Source organism: Macaca thibetana, chromosome 8, assembly GCF_024542745.1.
Source record: "Macaca thibetana thibetana isolate TM-01 chromosome 8, ASM2454274v1, whole genome shotgun sequence".
Taxonomy (NCBI): domain Eukaryota; kingdom Metazoa; phylum Chordata; class Mammalia; order Primates; family Cercopithecidae; genus Macaca; species Macaca thibetana.
Genome location: NC_065585.1, coordinates 138,765,649 through 138,783,999, shown reverse-complemented (window position 1 = coordinate 138,783,999; position 18,351 = coordinate 138,765,649). Strand labels below are relative to the sequence as shown.

The 18,351-nt window shown below is 38.8% G+C and overlaps 1 protein-coding gene across 1 annotated transcript in view; it reads right to left on the bottom strand.

Annotated features, from left to right (window-relative positions):
- Window positions 1-18,351, bottom strand: part of CSMD1 (CUB and Sushi multiple domains 1) — a 2,043,790-nt gene that overhangs the window by 393,682 nt on the left and 1,631,757 nt on the right. The window contains 3 exon segments of the mRNA XM_050802644.1: window positions 607-763; window positions 5,293-5,462; window positions 15,562-15,750. Of these exon segments, the coding sequence (XP_050658601.1) occupies window positions 607-763; window positions 5,293-5,462; window positions 15,562-15,750 (516 nt within the window).

The following is an 18,351-nucleotide window of genomic DNA, read 5'->3' as shown; positions in this document are numbered from 1 at the left end:
CAAACCTGCACATTGTGCACATGTACCCTAGAACTTAAAGTATAATAAAGAAAAAAAAAATCCTGGTTATCTTCGGCAAGTATTGAAAGTATTCTTCTTAGTTCTCTCATCTCAAAAATTAGTCATGAAAAGAAAGTAATTTACTACATACAGTTGTTATGTGTGTGTGCTTATACATATATATATGATTAAATGTATAAAAATATATATATGCGTGTGTCATTCAAAGTCTATTACCTCCAGTTACCTCAAACATTTCTTCTAAATCCTTCATATATAAGCACATGAATTTTTATCATTGTGTACTATATACACTATACCACAATCAATATATTTAAGCCCATCAGATCTAAAATGTTTTATGTTTCCTTTTCAGGTCCAACTATTTTGTTATTAAAATTAATATTTCCAAGTAGATAAATTTCAAGCAACTACTAGTAATGTGTCTAAGTATACAAACCAGTCAACAGAGTACAGAATTAAACTGCAATCCAAAAGACAGTAGGCAGCCAGAACAAAATCAATATTTAAAACTTAACATAAGTCAGGTATCAGATGTGTCCTGACAAAATGAAAAAGAATGTGATTAAGTTGTATGTTACTTACTGGTATAGGTGAGTTGAAAACCTTGGTCGGTGTCAGATCCATTGGTGTTGAACTCCAGCCACAGGTGATTGGACGTGCTGTTTAGGATCAGCCTCAGTAGTTCATTTTTAGTGAAGGTGCCCAGTGGACGTGAGGAACTGTCTTTTCCATCGTAGACCTGACGAAAATCACAGCATGAGTCTCTCTATGCCTTCACTGGATTCTTATGTTAGCAATGTTAATAAGACATCCAAATCTTCAAAGACGCTGTTTTATACGATACTTACAAAAGGCATATAGTGTATAGAAAGATAAATGAAGGACTTAGTGCTAAATCATATTCGTTCTTTAAGTTTTATCTTTACCATTAACATTAGAGGCAAAAGATCCCATTCTTGTTCAGATCATTTCATATTCATTACTTTAAGAGCTCTTTCTGTGTTTACTTAAAATTAAATAAATATTTCTTTACGTTTCCAGGTTTCACTACCTATCTGTTTATTCCTTTTCTCATAGTTCAGTTATAAAAGTGGGAAAGATTTATAATATTTTAGTCTTGAATATCTCCTCCGAACTCTCAACTAAGTCAAAGACCATACCCTTCCCTTCTGTTCCCTTCTGTCTGGATGCATTAAAGGACAACACAGTGTGCCGGAATCTTGTCACATTCTGTGGTCTGCAAGCCTGAGGTGGCTTTCATCTTGAATTTGTAATAACAGAAGTATCTCATCATGTAATAGTAACACAGAAGTGTGATGTTGCTTAAAGTGCTCTGTATGTGACATTATCTTCCCAAGGGGTTGTAAAACAAGAGTAGATACAATAAGTATGTGGAATATAAAGAAGACATGGCTTAGTTTTGACCAGTCGGGAGAGGGAAAGTTCAGTCATGGTTCCCAACTTTTGGGGAGACAGGTCACACGGTGGGGAGCAGTGGGTTGGTGTCACCGCTATATTCTGAAAGAGGATCGGGTAAAAGTGTTTCAGCCATGCACTTTCTGCCAAGCCCTGAGGCTCAGGTAACAGAAACAGCACTGACTTTCTGGTAGGACAAATACCTAATGCATGTGGGGCTTAAAACCTAGATGACAGGTTGATAGGTGCAGTCAATCACCGTGGCACTTGTATACCTATATAACAAACCTGCAATTTCTGCACAGGTTAATTCCCAGAGCTTAAAATAAAATAAAAAAAGTCAATGCAGCAGTCCTCGCATCCCAATAAGAATAGAGCACTAGGTGGGCACAGCTAATCTGCCTGCCTCCCTCACTAGCAGGGGACCATAAAAATAAACATTTATTACATTATATTGGAAAATGCTCAGTTTGTCTTAATAGAAAAATGGAACCCTAACTAAATAAAATTAAACAGAGTCCTAGTAGGCTCTTTCAATGTGTTTATTTTCCCCACTTATTTCCTCTTTATATGGATTAATTCTTCTTTCATTGTCTTTCAATTAATATATAAACCCAGGGATGTACACAGACACACATACTCAGAAAAGGAGAAAATACATTTAGAAAAGATAATTTTGTGGGTAGTTATTTCATTACAACTAAATATGGACATGCTAGTGGGGTAGAATCAGATACCCTTTAATCTCCTTACTAAAAGACTATTGTCCCAGGTCATTGTATAAAAACCATTAATTGGTTTATTCCATGTTTTTATTAGATGAGCCAGGGTCTGACATCCAGAGACGAAAAGGTTTTAAGTCCAGAGGAGTCTGGGTCAAAGAGAAAATGTGCAGGTCTCCCCAGGAAGGCCTTGGGCTACCCCGTATACCGTGGAATTGTCTGTAATTCACAGAAATCCATGAAGACGGGGAAACACGAAGGAACTCGACACTCCGTGAAGCCGGTGCTCGGTCCTGACACACTGTGAGCTCATCCGCTCTCCTGAATCTTGGCTTCCTCATGAGGACTTGACCAAGTGCACTGTGGATCCCTGACAGATTGTACCTCACTCCCAGTGGTTTCATGGTTAGAACCACTAAACATAAACAGCTCAAAGGCTTAATCGTAAGATTCTTCAGAACAGGAGTTCTTCCTTCTTTATCCACGTCATCAGCAATTAGCATTGGGTCCAACCACCGACAGCCCAGAGAACGAGTATGTCACTGATTAACATGGAGCTTTCCCCTGTCAGTTCTCTAAAGTTAAAATCTGGGTTCAGGTTTTGCATTGATCACAAATAAAAACCCAGATAGGAGTGGAAGTCAGAAGATTTGATTTCTGATCCCAATGGAATGAGGAATAGGCTACACCTGTTCTGTACAACATTTCCTAGTTATATTTTTTCATCTATAAGTAGCTAGATTCAAAGGGTTCTTTTCAGTTATTAGAGAAAGACTTCTGGATTCACCTGTTTAATACAAGGCTGTAAGTATTTGCACTACAGACCACCCTCCTCAGAGTTTGGCATTTAATCAATGCCATATACTTTAAGGGATGTTGCTGGGTTAGCAGATGATCACAGATCAGAAAACGTCACACAGAATGTTAGCATGACAATACTGAAAGTTCTGGGGAAATCTTTCCCCGTTTAACAGAAACTATACCCTGCAGATTTATTTCCAAAATTAATTGTGCTTTCCATTCTATATTCCTTTCATGACATGTTTCTGAGAGCTCGATATCTCTTATATGATTTTTCCACATGAAGCAAGAAAACATCATATTTATTTATGTGTGCAGGGGTTGCGTGAATATAAAATTTTAGTCTTTATTATTACATCGCAGTATGTGCGAGGGATCAATGTGAACAGCATTAGGCTCAAAAATTAAGATAATTTTACTAGAAATGTTTTTAACAGAGATCTTTATTAGCATATTTAACAAAATATATGCCTGCAAAACATGTAGGCATTTTATACGATTGACAGCTTCTCTGTAATTAAATGTGAGAAGCAAGTTGTTTTAAAAAAACTTTTTGTTATAATCAACAACTTTAAATGGCATGCAATCACAAATGAACGTAATTTCCTTCCTTCCATTCCAATAATATTTATCCTTGTATATTTTATGCAGTATCTCTAATCACTCACCTGCACTAAAGTATAGTTAAGAGTTATTTAAAAGTTTGCCTTAAAGGCTTACTGACTTCTAAATTTGAGGTTATGAAAAAATTCAGAAAATGCCTACTTGTGATGTAACTATTTTTTTTTTTAGATTAGTAAGAATGTGCTAGTTTCCGGCCTAAAAACCACTTCTTAATTACAGTCCCTCATACTGCCAGCGTGAGCTTTCAAAAGACTATTAAAATGAAAGAACAACTAGAATAAAACCACTCTGCTAAATGATGACATTGAAATACAGTCAAACGCAGCCTTAGGAGGAAGGAAGGCCCTTTCATCTCCTGACCTGTGCACATAACTTCTAATGAGGTCAAGTGGAGCCCAGCGGGGGTCCATTCCAGCCATTCTGTAAAGGGAGGACAAACAGGGTTTTCCCTTTCAGTTGGCTTTCTGCATATTCTCTTATAATGCTCATAGTTCAAAGTGAGTTGACAGTACTGAATCTAAAATGCATCATTATGTGCATCTAGGTAGATGTAAATTAATTGAAAAACCCCAGGAATTTTAAAAAGGGAATAAAAAGAGCCACGTGTTCCTTTCTTGCCCGAAACCAGGCTTCTGTTCAATGAAATTGCTCACCTCACTGAAATAAGCAGGTGATTGGACGGGTGATTTCTAGCAGGGGTGTCCAATCTTTCGGCTTCCCTGAGCCGTGTTGAAAGAACTGTCTTGGGGCACACATAAAATACACTAACACTAACGATAGCTGATGAGCTTTACGAAAATCACAAACACAAACAGTCTCATAGTGTTTTAAATATGTTTACAAATTTGTGTTGGGCCACAGGCAAAGCTGTGTTGGGCCACATGTGGCCTGTGGGCCGCGGGTTGGACGAGATTGTATCACAGCATTAGGTCTTGTTGCTTAAATCTTTTCCCTTTCAGTGCCCCGAGGCTAGGCTGCCCATTCTCCAGACCCTAGATCATAGAAGGTTTCCAGTTTATTGAAATACGTACAGGAGAGGTGAAAATTATATCAGAATCTTAGGAGTTAAGGGGCATTTCTGGTTGGAGCTGGGATTTTATAAATCAAGGCAGGACTTGGGTACCCCTGCAATCAATATTGAGATTCTGTCTTGTCCTGGCTTGGGGTCTCCTCATCAGCCCTGTCTGTGATCTGATCATCGTGGCTGGATTTGCCTCTATTATCACTTCAGAACCTTTCCAGCTTTCCACACTATGGCCACATTTAAAAATCAAGATTAACTACAGAAAGGGTTGGTTTGAGGACCCTGCAAGTTTTAATAGTTACAATTATGTGCCAGACACAATGCTAGGAACATCCACTTATGTTATTAGATTAAATCCTCAAGACAGTCCAAAAATGTAGGTATAGCTGTGTTTTCTTACACATAAGGACGCTGAAGATCACAAGTGTTAAATAACTTACACGAGGTGCTGGACTAATAAATGTTAGATCTAGGTTTATCTACAAGGTTATTTCAAAGTCCACATATACTGTTCTAAGCGAAGTGATATGACACTTCCTCAAAATTATTTGTAAATAAATATAAATAAATCATACATAAAAGATACATCAATATGTGCATATATCTATATGTAGAAAAACAGACAATATATTTTTTGAGAAGAAAAGTTGGAGTCATCCTGTTGGAGAAGATTCTTTTTACCTTGAGAGTATCTCCTTCAAACAGCTGGAAGCTTCGTGCTCGGAGGTGGATACCCTTGCCGGCTTCTGTTTCTATTTTATAGATACACTCATGGTTATTATCATAATTGGATGGAAAATTTGGAGACAGTAATGTTCCTTCATTTCCTTTGACACTTGCTCCACATTCAGCTAAAATAAATAGGACATCAGAGAAAGAGGATTCAAAAGTGGAATTACTGTTTTTAACAGATTAAAACCTTTAAAATCATGATAGCTTCCTCTTCTATCAATGTATGTCTGTTAATAATATATTTTTTAAAATAGATCAGTGATTTTTTAAAATTGTTTTACCAACTAGACACAAAAAGATACCCCGCTTAGCTCATTTTCAAAAGTGTCTTATTTATTTTAACAGAATGACCTCTGACTATGTGGAAGCAGCATGGTCTCACACAGAGAGTTCTAGAATAAAACAGAGGTGCTCCGGCACCATGGCTGAGGAGCTGTGTCACCAGGTTGTCGCAGCACCTCTCCCACTAGCCTCGTTCCTGCCTCATGAAATGTCTCCACCAATTCCCATGCACCCATTCTACCGTTGTTTCTCTGCAGTTTTTCTTCACTGGTATCTTATGGCACCAACTGGGACGCATTCAAAGGGGAATCTTATGACAGACCAAACCACTGAGTTATCTTGTCGCAGTCTTCAGGATGTCATAGCCCTGAAGGCCTTAGCATTATGTCTTAGGATGGAAGAACATTCAACGGCAGTAAATATCTGCTTCTCCCCCTTTCCCAATGAAGGAAAAGGATAGTTGACTTCTCGATCTAAATTTATACCAAACAAAATTCCTCTTATCAAGGTCAAAGTGAAAATACATACAACTGTCTACTTTCTGTCAACCTGCGGAAAGTCACTTAACTTTTCAGCACCTGTTTCACTGTGAAAATGAACAGTTTAGGTCAAGAACGCTTCCGAATTTGTGTTGGGCCACAGGCAAAGCTGCGTTGGGTTGCATGGGGCCGCGGGTTGGACAAGATTGTATCACAGCATTAACTCTTGTTGCTCCAAAATTCTAAGTCCAATACAATCACACACACACACACACACAAAATAATAAAGTGGCTACATATGCGGGTGCACACATACACAGAGGTTTGTATGTGCCAAGAGAGCTCCACAGGAGTCTGCACCAACAATTTTGCAGACTATACGATGTGCCCAGCACTCTGATGTAAATATCCCACAGAATGCCTATTCGTTTGAAGAATAATTGTTAGGTTGGAAACCGAGCATCAGTTAAATGCCAGGTATGTACTGAGAGTGGGAGGGAAGGATGCACAGTGTTCATTTTCCAGTGGGTTGCTCAAGGTATTGCAGAATTTTGCAGATGATTTCTGCATGCCCATTGCCACGATGCTGATTCTCTCACACCCTCACTCCCTCTTTGACCATGAACACAATCAGCTACGTCACTGACCATGGGCATCCTAATCCACTTGCCAGCAGGAAGTTGCTAGAGATCCATGATTGCCCCCCAGTGATTTGTGCACACTGAATCTCAGAATGCTTCCATGTGGAAGGGTGTAGGGAGAAAGTCAGAGAGGAAAACGCTTGACAACTTGGGTTCACTTCTCCCTCATCCTCCTTAAACAAAGATAGAAAGGCAGACTTTGGATATGGTTCTCAGGGTGCAAGTGTTGAGGGAGAAGTGCAGGCAATTGGTGACTCAAAGATGCCATTGGGAATTTAAAATCATTTTAAGAAATTACAGTAATATAATTATACAATCATAATTATATATTGTATAACTATAATAACTTAAAAACCATCTTAAAAGACATATATATATATACACCCATGAGTAGGTGTGTATTTATAAATACATATAAATATATTTATATCTATAAAATATCTATATTATATATAATATATATCTACAAAATAGATATAAATATATAAATATGGAGAGAAAAGCAACTGATGTGTTTCTCATGCTCCATACTTGGGCATCCCTACTCCAGCCCACACCTTGCTGTGTTTGAACAGTGATCCTTCTCTGTTAGCAATTTGATGATTCGCAGACAGTGTAAGGTTGAAGAAAAATGGCTTTACAGGCTGGGGGCAGTGGCGCATGCCTGTAATCCCAGCACTTTGTGAGGCTGATGGGGGTGGATCACGAGGTCAAGAGATTGAGACCATCCTGGCCAACATGGTGAAACCATGTCTGTACTAAATATACAAAAATTAGCTGGGCGTGGTGGCGCACGCTTGTAGTCCCAGCTACTTGGGAGGCTGAGGCAGGATAATTGTTTGAACCTGAGAGGTGGAGGTTGCAGTGAGCTGAGATCCGCCACTGCCCTCATGGAGACATAGCAAGACTCCATCTCCAAAAAAAAAAAAAAAAAAGAGAGAGAAAGAAAAATGACTTTATAGTTTAAACTCAACAGTAAGCTATTTAGATAGTAAGCTCCTTGGAAAAGTTAATAATTTGTGGATATTGAATATCTTTGTTGGATATTCTTTTATTTTTTTTTCCTTCCTGAAGAAAGTGTCTTTCACATAAAAGCCAAAATAAATGAAAATAAAGTTTAAAGAAGCCAAGCTGTGTGTCCTCCCTTGGCTGCCCCATGGAGAGAAGAGTTGGGGTTTCTAGCTATAAAAGGTGCTGTCCCTAAAGGGAATAAAATAAGAACATAATTCTAACGACCAGAGAATGAAACCTAGTCACAAATATTAGGGAATATTTAAAATTGAATTTAACAAAAATCGACAAAGGCAACCATTCCAAATTTAGGTCTTTTGTTAGGTTTACAAGTTTAAAAACAATTCATGCAATTGAAGATATACTGGCATAGTGGCAAATAAATCAATCATTTTCAGGTGGGGAAGGAATGCTGGGACATGGGCACAGTCTCAGGTACAAGACAAATAGGATGTTTTTATGGCTTTATCAACATGACCGAAGTGAAGCATCACAGGAAGGAACTACGGGAGATGGGACTGCAAACACAGCCTGAACCAGGTTGTAGGGAATGCCTGCGCTTCCTTGAACCATGGCAGGAGTTCCCTGAAAGAGTTTGGAGCATGGACATGCCCTGATAAAAGGATGTTTGGAAAAGAGGAATGCCCTAAAACAGTTGAATTTTAAAGACTCTAAACAAAAACACAGAAGGTATAGATGTTGTGAAGATTGACTTGTGACACAAATTCTAGAATTTCAATAGAAGAGGAATATCTTTGAAGGTTCAAAGAAGTAATCGTAGGAAAAATGAGTTGTAGTAATACCATGCCTGATGGGGTATAGGAATTTATCTAATTTTTTTTTTTTGGTCTATATGTCACTTATATAATGCATGCTCTTATTACTATTACATCATTGGCTGGGCGTGGTGGCTCACATCTGTAATTCCAGCACTTTGGGAGGGCAAGGCGGGCAGATTACCCGAGGTCAGGAGTTCAAGACAAGCCTGGCCAACATGGTGAAACCCTATCTCTATTAAAAATACAAAAATTCGCCTTGCACGGTGGTGCATGCCTGTTGTCCCAGCTAATTGGGAGGCTGAGGCAGGAGACTTGCTTGATCTAAATTTATACTTCTCGATCTAAATTTATACCAAACAAAATTCCTCTTATCAAGGCGGAAGTTGCAGTGAGCCGAGATCACGCCACCGCACTCTACCCTGGGCAACAAGAAAGAAGCTCTGTCTCAAAACAAAACAAAACAAACAAACAAACAAAACCATGGGAGTATATACCAAAACTAAACCCATGTTACACATGAGAAAACTGAGGCACAATAACACTAATTAACAGGCTCAAGATCACACAGCTGTGAGAGGCAGACTATTCTTTGAACCCCAGGCAATCTGCTGTTAGAAGGTGCAATAATTGTGCTATGTTTGTTAATACACAATGTTGGTAATCATTCCTATTGGCAGATATTAAATAATCCGTGAGGGCTACTTGCTTATGACTTTAATAACCTTGTGAGTCCAACAGGATAGGAAAGTGATGCTGCTGAGGGAAGCAGCTTTCTGAATGGTGTAAGTTACTATTTTACAAAATGTTCTTTGAAGAAACATTGGTATACTTTTGGAGGCTTGTCTTCTGACTTAATTCTGTTTTCAAATTAAATTAGAAGAATTCTTGCCAAAGCTTGTTATCTCCTTTCCTATCTGCTCTCTAACACTACTCCTGCTGACCAAGATACCACCAGATAGCTCACATATCACAAAATGTTTCCTTTTCCTTGTTTCCACAGCTGTGCAGGCGGGCTCCCAGTATACAAAAATGGATACAACGTGATATTCAAATGAAAGAATGGATGTGTCAAAGAAACTGAGAGAGGTGCTCCAGACCCTGGAGCAGTATCGCGGAGGACATAATGTAGTAAGACACTGATATTAAGTAAAGAGCAAGTGCTCAGAAAATCGCAACAGTTAAGTGACCAAAATTTCAAAAATTATTTGAGCTTGATTTCAAACATTCATTGAAAATCACCATTAGAACAATTAAATGCTTCATTTTAAATAAGTTTTTTTCAATAGTCTATTTAATATTAATTTAAGATGAATGAATACAATGTTTCTTAATACAAATCACTTGCTGTTTTATAAAAAAGCTACTGAAATGGTAATTATAATTGAATTGTCACTTAGATTTTTGCAATTGAACGAAACTAATTAAAATTAAATTAACACAGGAGAAAGGAGTTAATTGATTTTTCAGTCAATTCTTCTGTACAAAGGCAGCTACCTGCGAAATTTGCTGTCTCAGTCTGCTTGGCCTGCTGTAGCAAAGTACCACAGAGAGAGTGGCCTCAACAACAGACAGACGTGGAGGCTAGGAAGTCCCAAATTCATAACATTAACCAAAGTGTCTGTATAAATTAATACATATTCAATATTAGGGAAAGTTATTTTATTAGGGACATTAAATAACTATTTATTTGATTATTTAAAAAACTAAGTAAAATATATAACCTCTCAATCTGCCTATTCAATACAGTTAAATTGGATTCAAATTCTACAGCTGAAGCAACTTGTCCACCTAAATAATGTTGAGCCTACACAATACCTCACATTTAACAGAGATGTTTCTTAACATAATGACTGAAAGTAAAGGTGTATGGCTCTGGTTATTAAAATGTAGACATTGTTGTGGGGCTTTTGAGGGCATTATGAAATTGGGAAAACCATTAATAGGCAGGCCTCTATGTTTTAGAAGCTTTATTTTAAAAGTACAGAAATAGAAAACAGCTCAACTAAGGAACAGAAACAGAAAATCTACCTTTCTCCTTTAAACCACGTTCATTGTGTTCTACACAATAAGTAAATCTTGCCCATAATAGAAGTCTATATAAATCAAAATGTGCAAGTCCATATTTACTCACAAAGAATATCTAAGAATTTCACAAAATGGTACTATTTTTAGCCCATGCATTATCCTAAAACCTTTATTTTTACAATTTAGCGTCATTATTGGATTAGCTTTTAAGAAGCAATAGAAACTAACATTTTAGCTTAGAATGTTGTTCCAAATTTTTAAACCCAAAATTAGAGAACTACATAGAATTATATATAGTTTAGTGATATATATGAGACATATCATATATATCACATATCACATGTGATGTATATCACATATCACATATCTCTCATATATATCACATATGATATGCATCTTATATATCACATGATATGCATCTTATATATCACATGATATGTATCATATATATTATATATATCACTAAACTCTATATATTGGTATTTTTAATGAGATATTTTTTAATATATCTCCCTCTATAGAGAGAGAGTTTAGTGTTAAACTAGATCTAAATTAAATTAAAATACAAGCAAGATATTTTGTTTTACTATGCCTGTCGGAAATAACTTATAATCCATTCAAAAATTGAGGATAAGGGTGTTGTTGATTTTTTTCTTTTTTTTATTTCGCCCAGTGACTTTCTACTTTGTCAAGCAAATAGATTAATACAGTTAATCAATAAGAGGCTATATCTCACTTTCATTCATTTTTTAAAAATTCTCTTACTAGATATGCATTTAAGGCTTATGCTGACGTATATATACAGCCCTTTAACACCTTGTCTGAGAAAATTTTTTGTTCAACTAATTCTGAAACGATGTCATAGATGCAATATTAGGTTACAGAATTATAGTGAACATTTATCTCCATCATACGTGCTCTCTAACTTTGCTCCTGCTCTTTTGACCAAAATACTACAAAAAGTCACAAAACATCACAAAATATTCAGTTTTTGTTATTATTCAAAAGTTGTGCAGATGGAATTCTAAATGTCCTAAGCTAATCACGACTGCCCTGGCCACAATGACTGCTCAGGAATAGGCATGGGACTCAATGTGGGCCAGTGAGAGGAAACCCAGGACTTGTACATAAGCGATCTTGACATAGCTGTTTCCACAGAGCTACAGGATGTGGGGCTACCGCACTGTATGTGATGATATGAGATCAGGAAGCCACCTAGTGCTTTACCCAGGTTGGCAAAACTGAGAGATGCTGAGACTTCAGGTTCTTGTTGATGAGGTTGAACCCTTGATCAAACCTCACCTGAAGCTGTCCCTATGTATGGACTTTATATCACCTTACCAATAAACTTTCATTTTGACTTGAGCCAATGTGGGCAACTTTTTCTCTAACTTGCAAGCGAAAAAGAAGATCCTAAACAATACATGTATAATACACGTGCCAACACGTGCCAGAAGAGACGGTTTGAGCATTGAGGTTGAATACCCAAGGTATATATGATATTATTTCTATCATCCTAAATACATCATCAGGTTGAAAAAAACCCTAAAATGAATAAACACAAATAATAAAAAAATTTCCACCTCTTTCACTGAAAAGTGACTTGATAGAAAAATAGTTCTCAGCTCAGACGCTCACTAGAAAAGGTTAAAATGGCATGCTTCTAACTCAGTCGACATTCCTTAGGCATCACCTGCAACCTTTGGTATGGATTTGCCTCTTTCCTTGCCACAGGCAAATCATTTTTATTTCTATAATTTAAGAGAAAGGAACATGAAGTATGGATGAATCAAATTTTTGAGATGAAAAGAGAAGCTTCTGAGGAAAGCAATTTTCCTCTTTTGGATACACAGAGCTTAGGGATGAGGCAGCCCACTGTAAAGCAGCCGTTAGTCCGAGGAGGGAGACAAAGAGATGAAGACAACTTGAGGCCGGGTGCGGTGGCTCACGCCTGTAATCCCAGCACTTTGGGAGGCCAAGGCGGGCTGATCACAAGATCAGGAGTTCCAGACCAGCCTGGCCAACATGGTGACACCCCGTCTCTATTAAAATTACAAAAATTAGCTGGACGCGGTGGCGGGCGCCTGTAGTCCCACCAACTCGGGAGGATGAGGCAGGAGAGTCACTTGAACTTGGGAGGCAGAGGTTGCAGTGAGCCAAGATCGTGTCACTGCACTCCAGCGTGGGTGACAAGAACAAAACTCTGTCTCAAAAAAAAAAAAAAAATGTAATTGCAAAAACTGCAATTACTTTTGCACCAACCTTATAGAAAGAGCCCTGTTGCTCTGTGGGCCTGAGAGGGCTCCATCTGTCTGCACAAGGATGCTGGGTGAGTGCTGGGTGCACTCTGGAGAGCCAGTGAATGAGGGACTCTGAGCCAGGACAGAGTGGAGGGAGAGTGATTGCTCTGATTAGTAGGGGAAGCACTGACCAGGCTCTGTTACATTGGGCGAATCGATGGGGTTTTCACTTTGGAGAGAGCATTCTGCGAGCTGCGGCTCCTGGGTGTGGTGGGGTCTGGGGAGCTGGGGGAACCATCAGGGGGATGAGGGGATATGGAGGGAGTTGGAGCTAGGAGGGTGGGCAGGAGGAGCCTGACCTGAGAGCTCTGCAGTGGTCAGAAACCTTCAGAACTAGGAGCTAAGCAGGTATGGGGAATGAGAGAGAAATGAAGACAGCACCCAAATGCACCAGAGGGGTTGGAAGAAAAATCAGGGAACTGCAGGCAAAATGCAAAAGACTAAATACAAAAAGGGCCTGTCCAACGCCCTCCGTTTCCCTGTTCAGTGCAGTGGTTAAAGGCTGAGTTGCAGGCTCCCTGGGTTTGAGTCTTCCTAGTTCTATGTCCTTGGGCAAAGTTTGTAGGGTCTTTGTGTCTTAATATTTCCACCTGTAAAAGGAAACTGTCAACCGTAGGGTTTACTTCATAGAATTGTCATGGGACTAAATACATTATTACATGGAAGGAGCCTGAAGCAGTGGCTGGTCTACCATGCAGTGTTTAATAAATAGTAACTATTCTTCCAACTCTGGTTACTTATTCTTTCATATTTTAGACCGCAGAGTAAAAACTTGAATGACAAGAAAAACAATGTAAAGATAATGACTGTGGATGAAATAGAATAACATTTAATGGGTCTTAATCATTATAATCAGTAGACTACTTACTGTGACATATCTAGATGTCACTTTAATTTCACTGAGTTGGGGGTTTTGCCCAGACTTCAAACAGTCTCAGTTAGGAGTCTCTGGAATAGACGCCAACCAACTCTGGGAACTCCTAAGATCATCTACAAAATACCGTATCTTTTCTTTCTTGAGATAATATTCAAAATTTGCCTTCCATTCTCAAATAAATATTATAACCACAAAAAAGTAAGATTTTAGGAGATTTTAGGATATCTATTTTAGGATAAAAACAGATTGTAAAAATATATAGACACCTGTTTTGGAAAGAGACACAGATGATTTGATTCAAGTTTTTAATTTTTTTTTTTTTTTTTGAGGCGGAGTCTCGCTCTGTCGCCCAGGCTGGAGTGCAGTGGCGCGATCTCGGCTCACTGCAAGCTCCGCCTCCCGGGTTCCCGCCATTCTCCTGCCTCAGCCTCCCGAGTAGCTGGGACCACAGGCGCCCGCCACCGCGCCCGGCTAATTTTTTTGTATTTTTAGTAGAGACGGGGTTTCATTGTGTTAGCCAGGATGGTCTCGATCTTCTGACCTCGTGATCCGCCCGTCTCGGCCTCCCAAAGTGCTGGGATTACAGGCTTGAGCCACCGCGCCCGGCCAATAATGAAATTCTGACTATGTGTCTCTCTGGCTCATTAACATTCAAAAAGAGAGCTTTATCATTTGAGTTACATAATATTCCTAAGCAACTCCAAAAAATCAAAGAGATTCTACACCATGGTAAAATAAAACCAGTTATGCTAAACAAGTCATGCTAAGTGAACAAGTTTGTGTTTTATATGGATTATTACATTTTATCTTCAGACTTCCCCCACCTGCCTCCAGTTCGTTAACTTGTTAAATTAGTGTGGTTCATATTCTGGACTCCATGGACTCAGAAGGCTTGGTGTTAAGGAGAACCTTGGTTAATCTCTCACCTCCCTTTTTTCTTCACAACGACATTAGTCAGTTTTCTGTCACTTTAAAGAACAATTTGTAAGACCCAGAATATGCTGAGCAACATGGCTGGGTTGCTATGGCAGGAACCAGACCTTGTCTGTATAGCTAACTACGAGAGCTCTGGCTGTGTGGGCAACACACCCTATTTAAGCTACGACAGCAGTTACGATTCTCCTTTGCCAAACTTCTTACAGTGGCACAGTTTCCAGATTGCCAATAAACACAGCCCTACCAGATCAACAAGCCAGTACCAGCACGTGAGCCCACTACTTCACTTCAAGGTACCGAAATAAAAGTTCCTGTTACTCTTTGGAATTATCTCTTGGATTCCTCCAGAACACACTGAAAAAGCAAATTCAGCATTCAAATGCCTCTCGTGCCCACTTAGCAGGAGTGTGCAACCATCATCCAATCAAAGGGTACAACTGACAACAAAAACGAAATTGTCACCATCGTTATACCAAGGGACACGTGCTGCTTTTAACCAATATAATTGCCAGAGGTTGTGTTACTATAGCTTGGCTTCTTTCTTTTTCATTGTTTTCTTTTGCTCCAGATTTTCTCTCTCTCTCTCTCTCTCTCTCTAATATATGTATTTTCTTCCCTTCATAAATATGCTTGACACATGCTTTGGGTTCACTCTTGTTCAACCATAAAATTTCAGAGCTGAAAGGGACTTACATTACAGATGAGCTAATTCAAGCCCAGAGCAGTTAGGCAGCTCCCCTCTCCCCTGCTTGGCAGAGTGGGGCCCATAATCTCACCCCCTCCTTCCTTGTCAACAACCCCCCACCCCGTCCCGACCACCCTGGGCTTCTTGCCTGGGCTATGCCCTGCCCCCATGGATGAATGAAATGAAAGCGTGTGACCACCTACCCACACACCTTGGCAGAGGTGCACTCCACACACGGCGGCCCCCACCCAGGCAGGTAAGCTTGGTTGCACCTTCTAAGCGATATCCCGGGAAGCAGGAAAACGTCAGAGAGTCTCCCACACCGAAGTGAAAACCAATTCTTCGGCTGAAGGCAGGGACTCCAGGATCATCACACGGCTCCAGGTCGTACTCTGAGGCATGCAGAGACAGAGGAAATGCATGAGGATCTGGGTAAATACACAATGATTAAATAGCCAGAGTAGAAAGGTGCTATTACAAAAAATAAATCTACATATATATTTTCCCCAAACACTTATAACTGTTACGTGCATTTTTTGTCTTGTACTATGAACTGTCTAATGACAAATGACATGGGATTTAGCATTTATTTTTTTTAATTGACAAGTCAGAATGAGAGTTACTAGAGGCTGGGAAGGGGGTGTATGGAGGGAAGGATAAAGTGATGTTGGTCAATGGATACAAGGATACAGTTAGAAGGAATATGTTCTAATACTTGATAGCAGAGTAAGGTGACCATCGTGAATAATAATAAAGTGTACATTTCAAAATAGCTCAAAGGCAAGATTTGAAATGTTCCCAACACAAAGAAGTAATAAATGTTTGAGGTGATGGGTATCTTAAGTATCTTGATATGTTTGTCACACATTCTACTCATGTATCAAAATATCACATGCACCCCATAAATGTGTACTATTATGTAATTGAAGACAAACAGACAAATAGCATATTAAAATGATATAATTCACTTCAAAACTGTCCATTTTAAAGTGTGGAATAATTTCACTGATATTTCTAATTGCTTAAATTGGTTACTGTATCCCTCCCGAAGGTGCTTTTTGATAACTAAGACATGAAGCATAACATAAAAGCAAAGGCACAGGGTTGTGTTTGTGGAAAGCTTATCATAGCCAATTTCACCTCTAGAATATACCTCAGTGAGGAATAGTGGAATTTTCCTCTGTTTATTTTCAATCTGTAAACAGTGCGAGATTGAAAAGTAGGAGACAAGATTTTGTACTAGAATTACTATCTCACACCTTGCTGTTATCACTTTCCTTCTATCTAAGGATATACTGTGTACACTCAATTCAAACCATACGTTTCCTGTCATTTCTTTAAAAACAACTGAAAACTCTTGCCAAATAGGAGAATAATTTGATATTATTATATGCTATACCTATTATCTTATATAAACAAACATCATGATCCTGTGGTTCTTTGCTTTGTGTATATTTTTACTCCATAGTTTATACAATATCCTCTGAAAGATACTTACAAGGACAGAAAGCCTGAAACAATATCATGAGGTTCGAAGGTGTGTATTAGTTGTAACCATCTTGATTAGGCTTTGTAAGGATTCTCTTACATTAATTGTCACTTAATCACTATTATACAAAGTTATTTACACTTTGTACATGTTCATCTTCATCTAACTCAAGAAAAGTGTATTGTCCTCAGAATTCCATCTTCTCACCTACTCAAACACTTTGTTCTTGGAGTTTATCCTTTTTCTTTTCCTCATCAATTCTCTTATTTCCATCAAGATAAAAATACATCAATCTTAAGAATGAGGTAAACAACCAAACCAACCAACAAAACAAACTAACACCACCAATCTCAGGACTTCACAGTCACCCAACCACCATATCATTTCTCTGGTTATCATTAGCACAAACTTTTCAAAGTGTTGGGTGTATCTTCCATTTTCCCAACTTCCCCTCCAAGCCTCTCTTCATCTCATCTATTCAGGTTTTCCTTCACAGCCTTCCACTCAAATACGTCTTACCAAAGTCACAGTGACCACTCGATGCAAAAACCAATGGTCAATTCTTAGTCCTCTTCTTACTAAGTAGGTTTTAAAACAATTGAATGCTCTCTTCTTTCTTAAAAGGCTGTCCTTTCTTAGCTTCTGGGATGCCACTCTCCTCCTAACTCACTGGACCCTACTTTTCAATTGGCTGATTCGGATCTTCTGCTGCCCCACGTGTTGAAATTAACTCTGCTGATGGGTTTCCAGTATTTCTTTTTCTTTAATATGATCCTGTTATATGAACTGAAGACTCTTGTCAATTGCTTTTGAATACATCCCTTAATATCTGCAAGAGAAAAAGTCTGTATTTTCTTCCAAAACCTGCTTTACTCTTAGTGTTTTTGATGCAAAGCATAGCATCCTCATTCATGCAGGTTGAAAACCTTGACCCCACTCTGTATTTTATGCCACACCTTCGCTTCCTACCAATCAAGTCAGCTCTACCCTAGCATCCTTCCTGTCATCTGAGCTTCCATCTGGCATCTCTTGCTGGGATTGTATAACATGTTCCTGTTGAGACTCACATATTATCTTTCAAATAACATTGAAAAAGGTCAGATCATGTCAAGCTCTTCAAATCCATTCAATGGCTTCATGCAACATTCACCATTAACATCCAAGTTACTTATGTTATGTGCCCTCCATAACTAACTTCACATCCTTCCACGTTCCCCTCAGTTTCAGGGGTTGGTCTGGCCACAGTGCCCCTCTTCTTTATCCTAAATTTGGTGGCCTGGTCCTCCTGTTGCACCTCCTTCTGCTGACAGCCCACCCAAATTAGCTGGACTGTCCATTCTCTGCTTCACAATCAAGTCTCAGCCTGTCAAAGAGACCTGCCTAGGCAATTAAAGAATGAGTACACTCTCCTCTGTCCCAGGTACTCATGACTCAACCACAGAAGAAGAAACATTTCAAATGAGTATCCTCATTAGAAAATTCATGGTACCACTGAAGGAGGCAA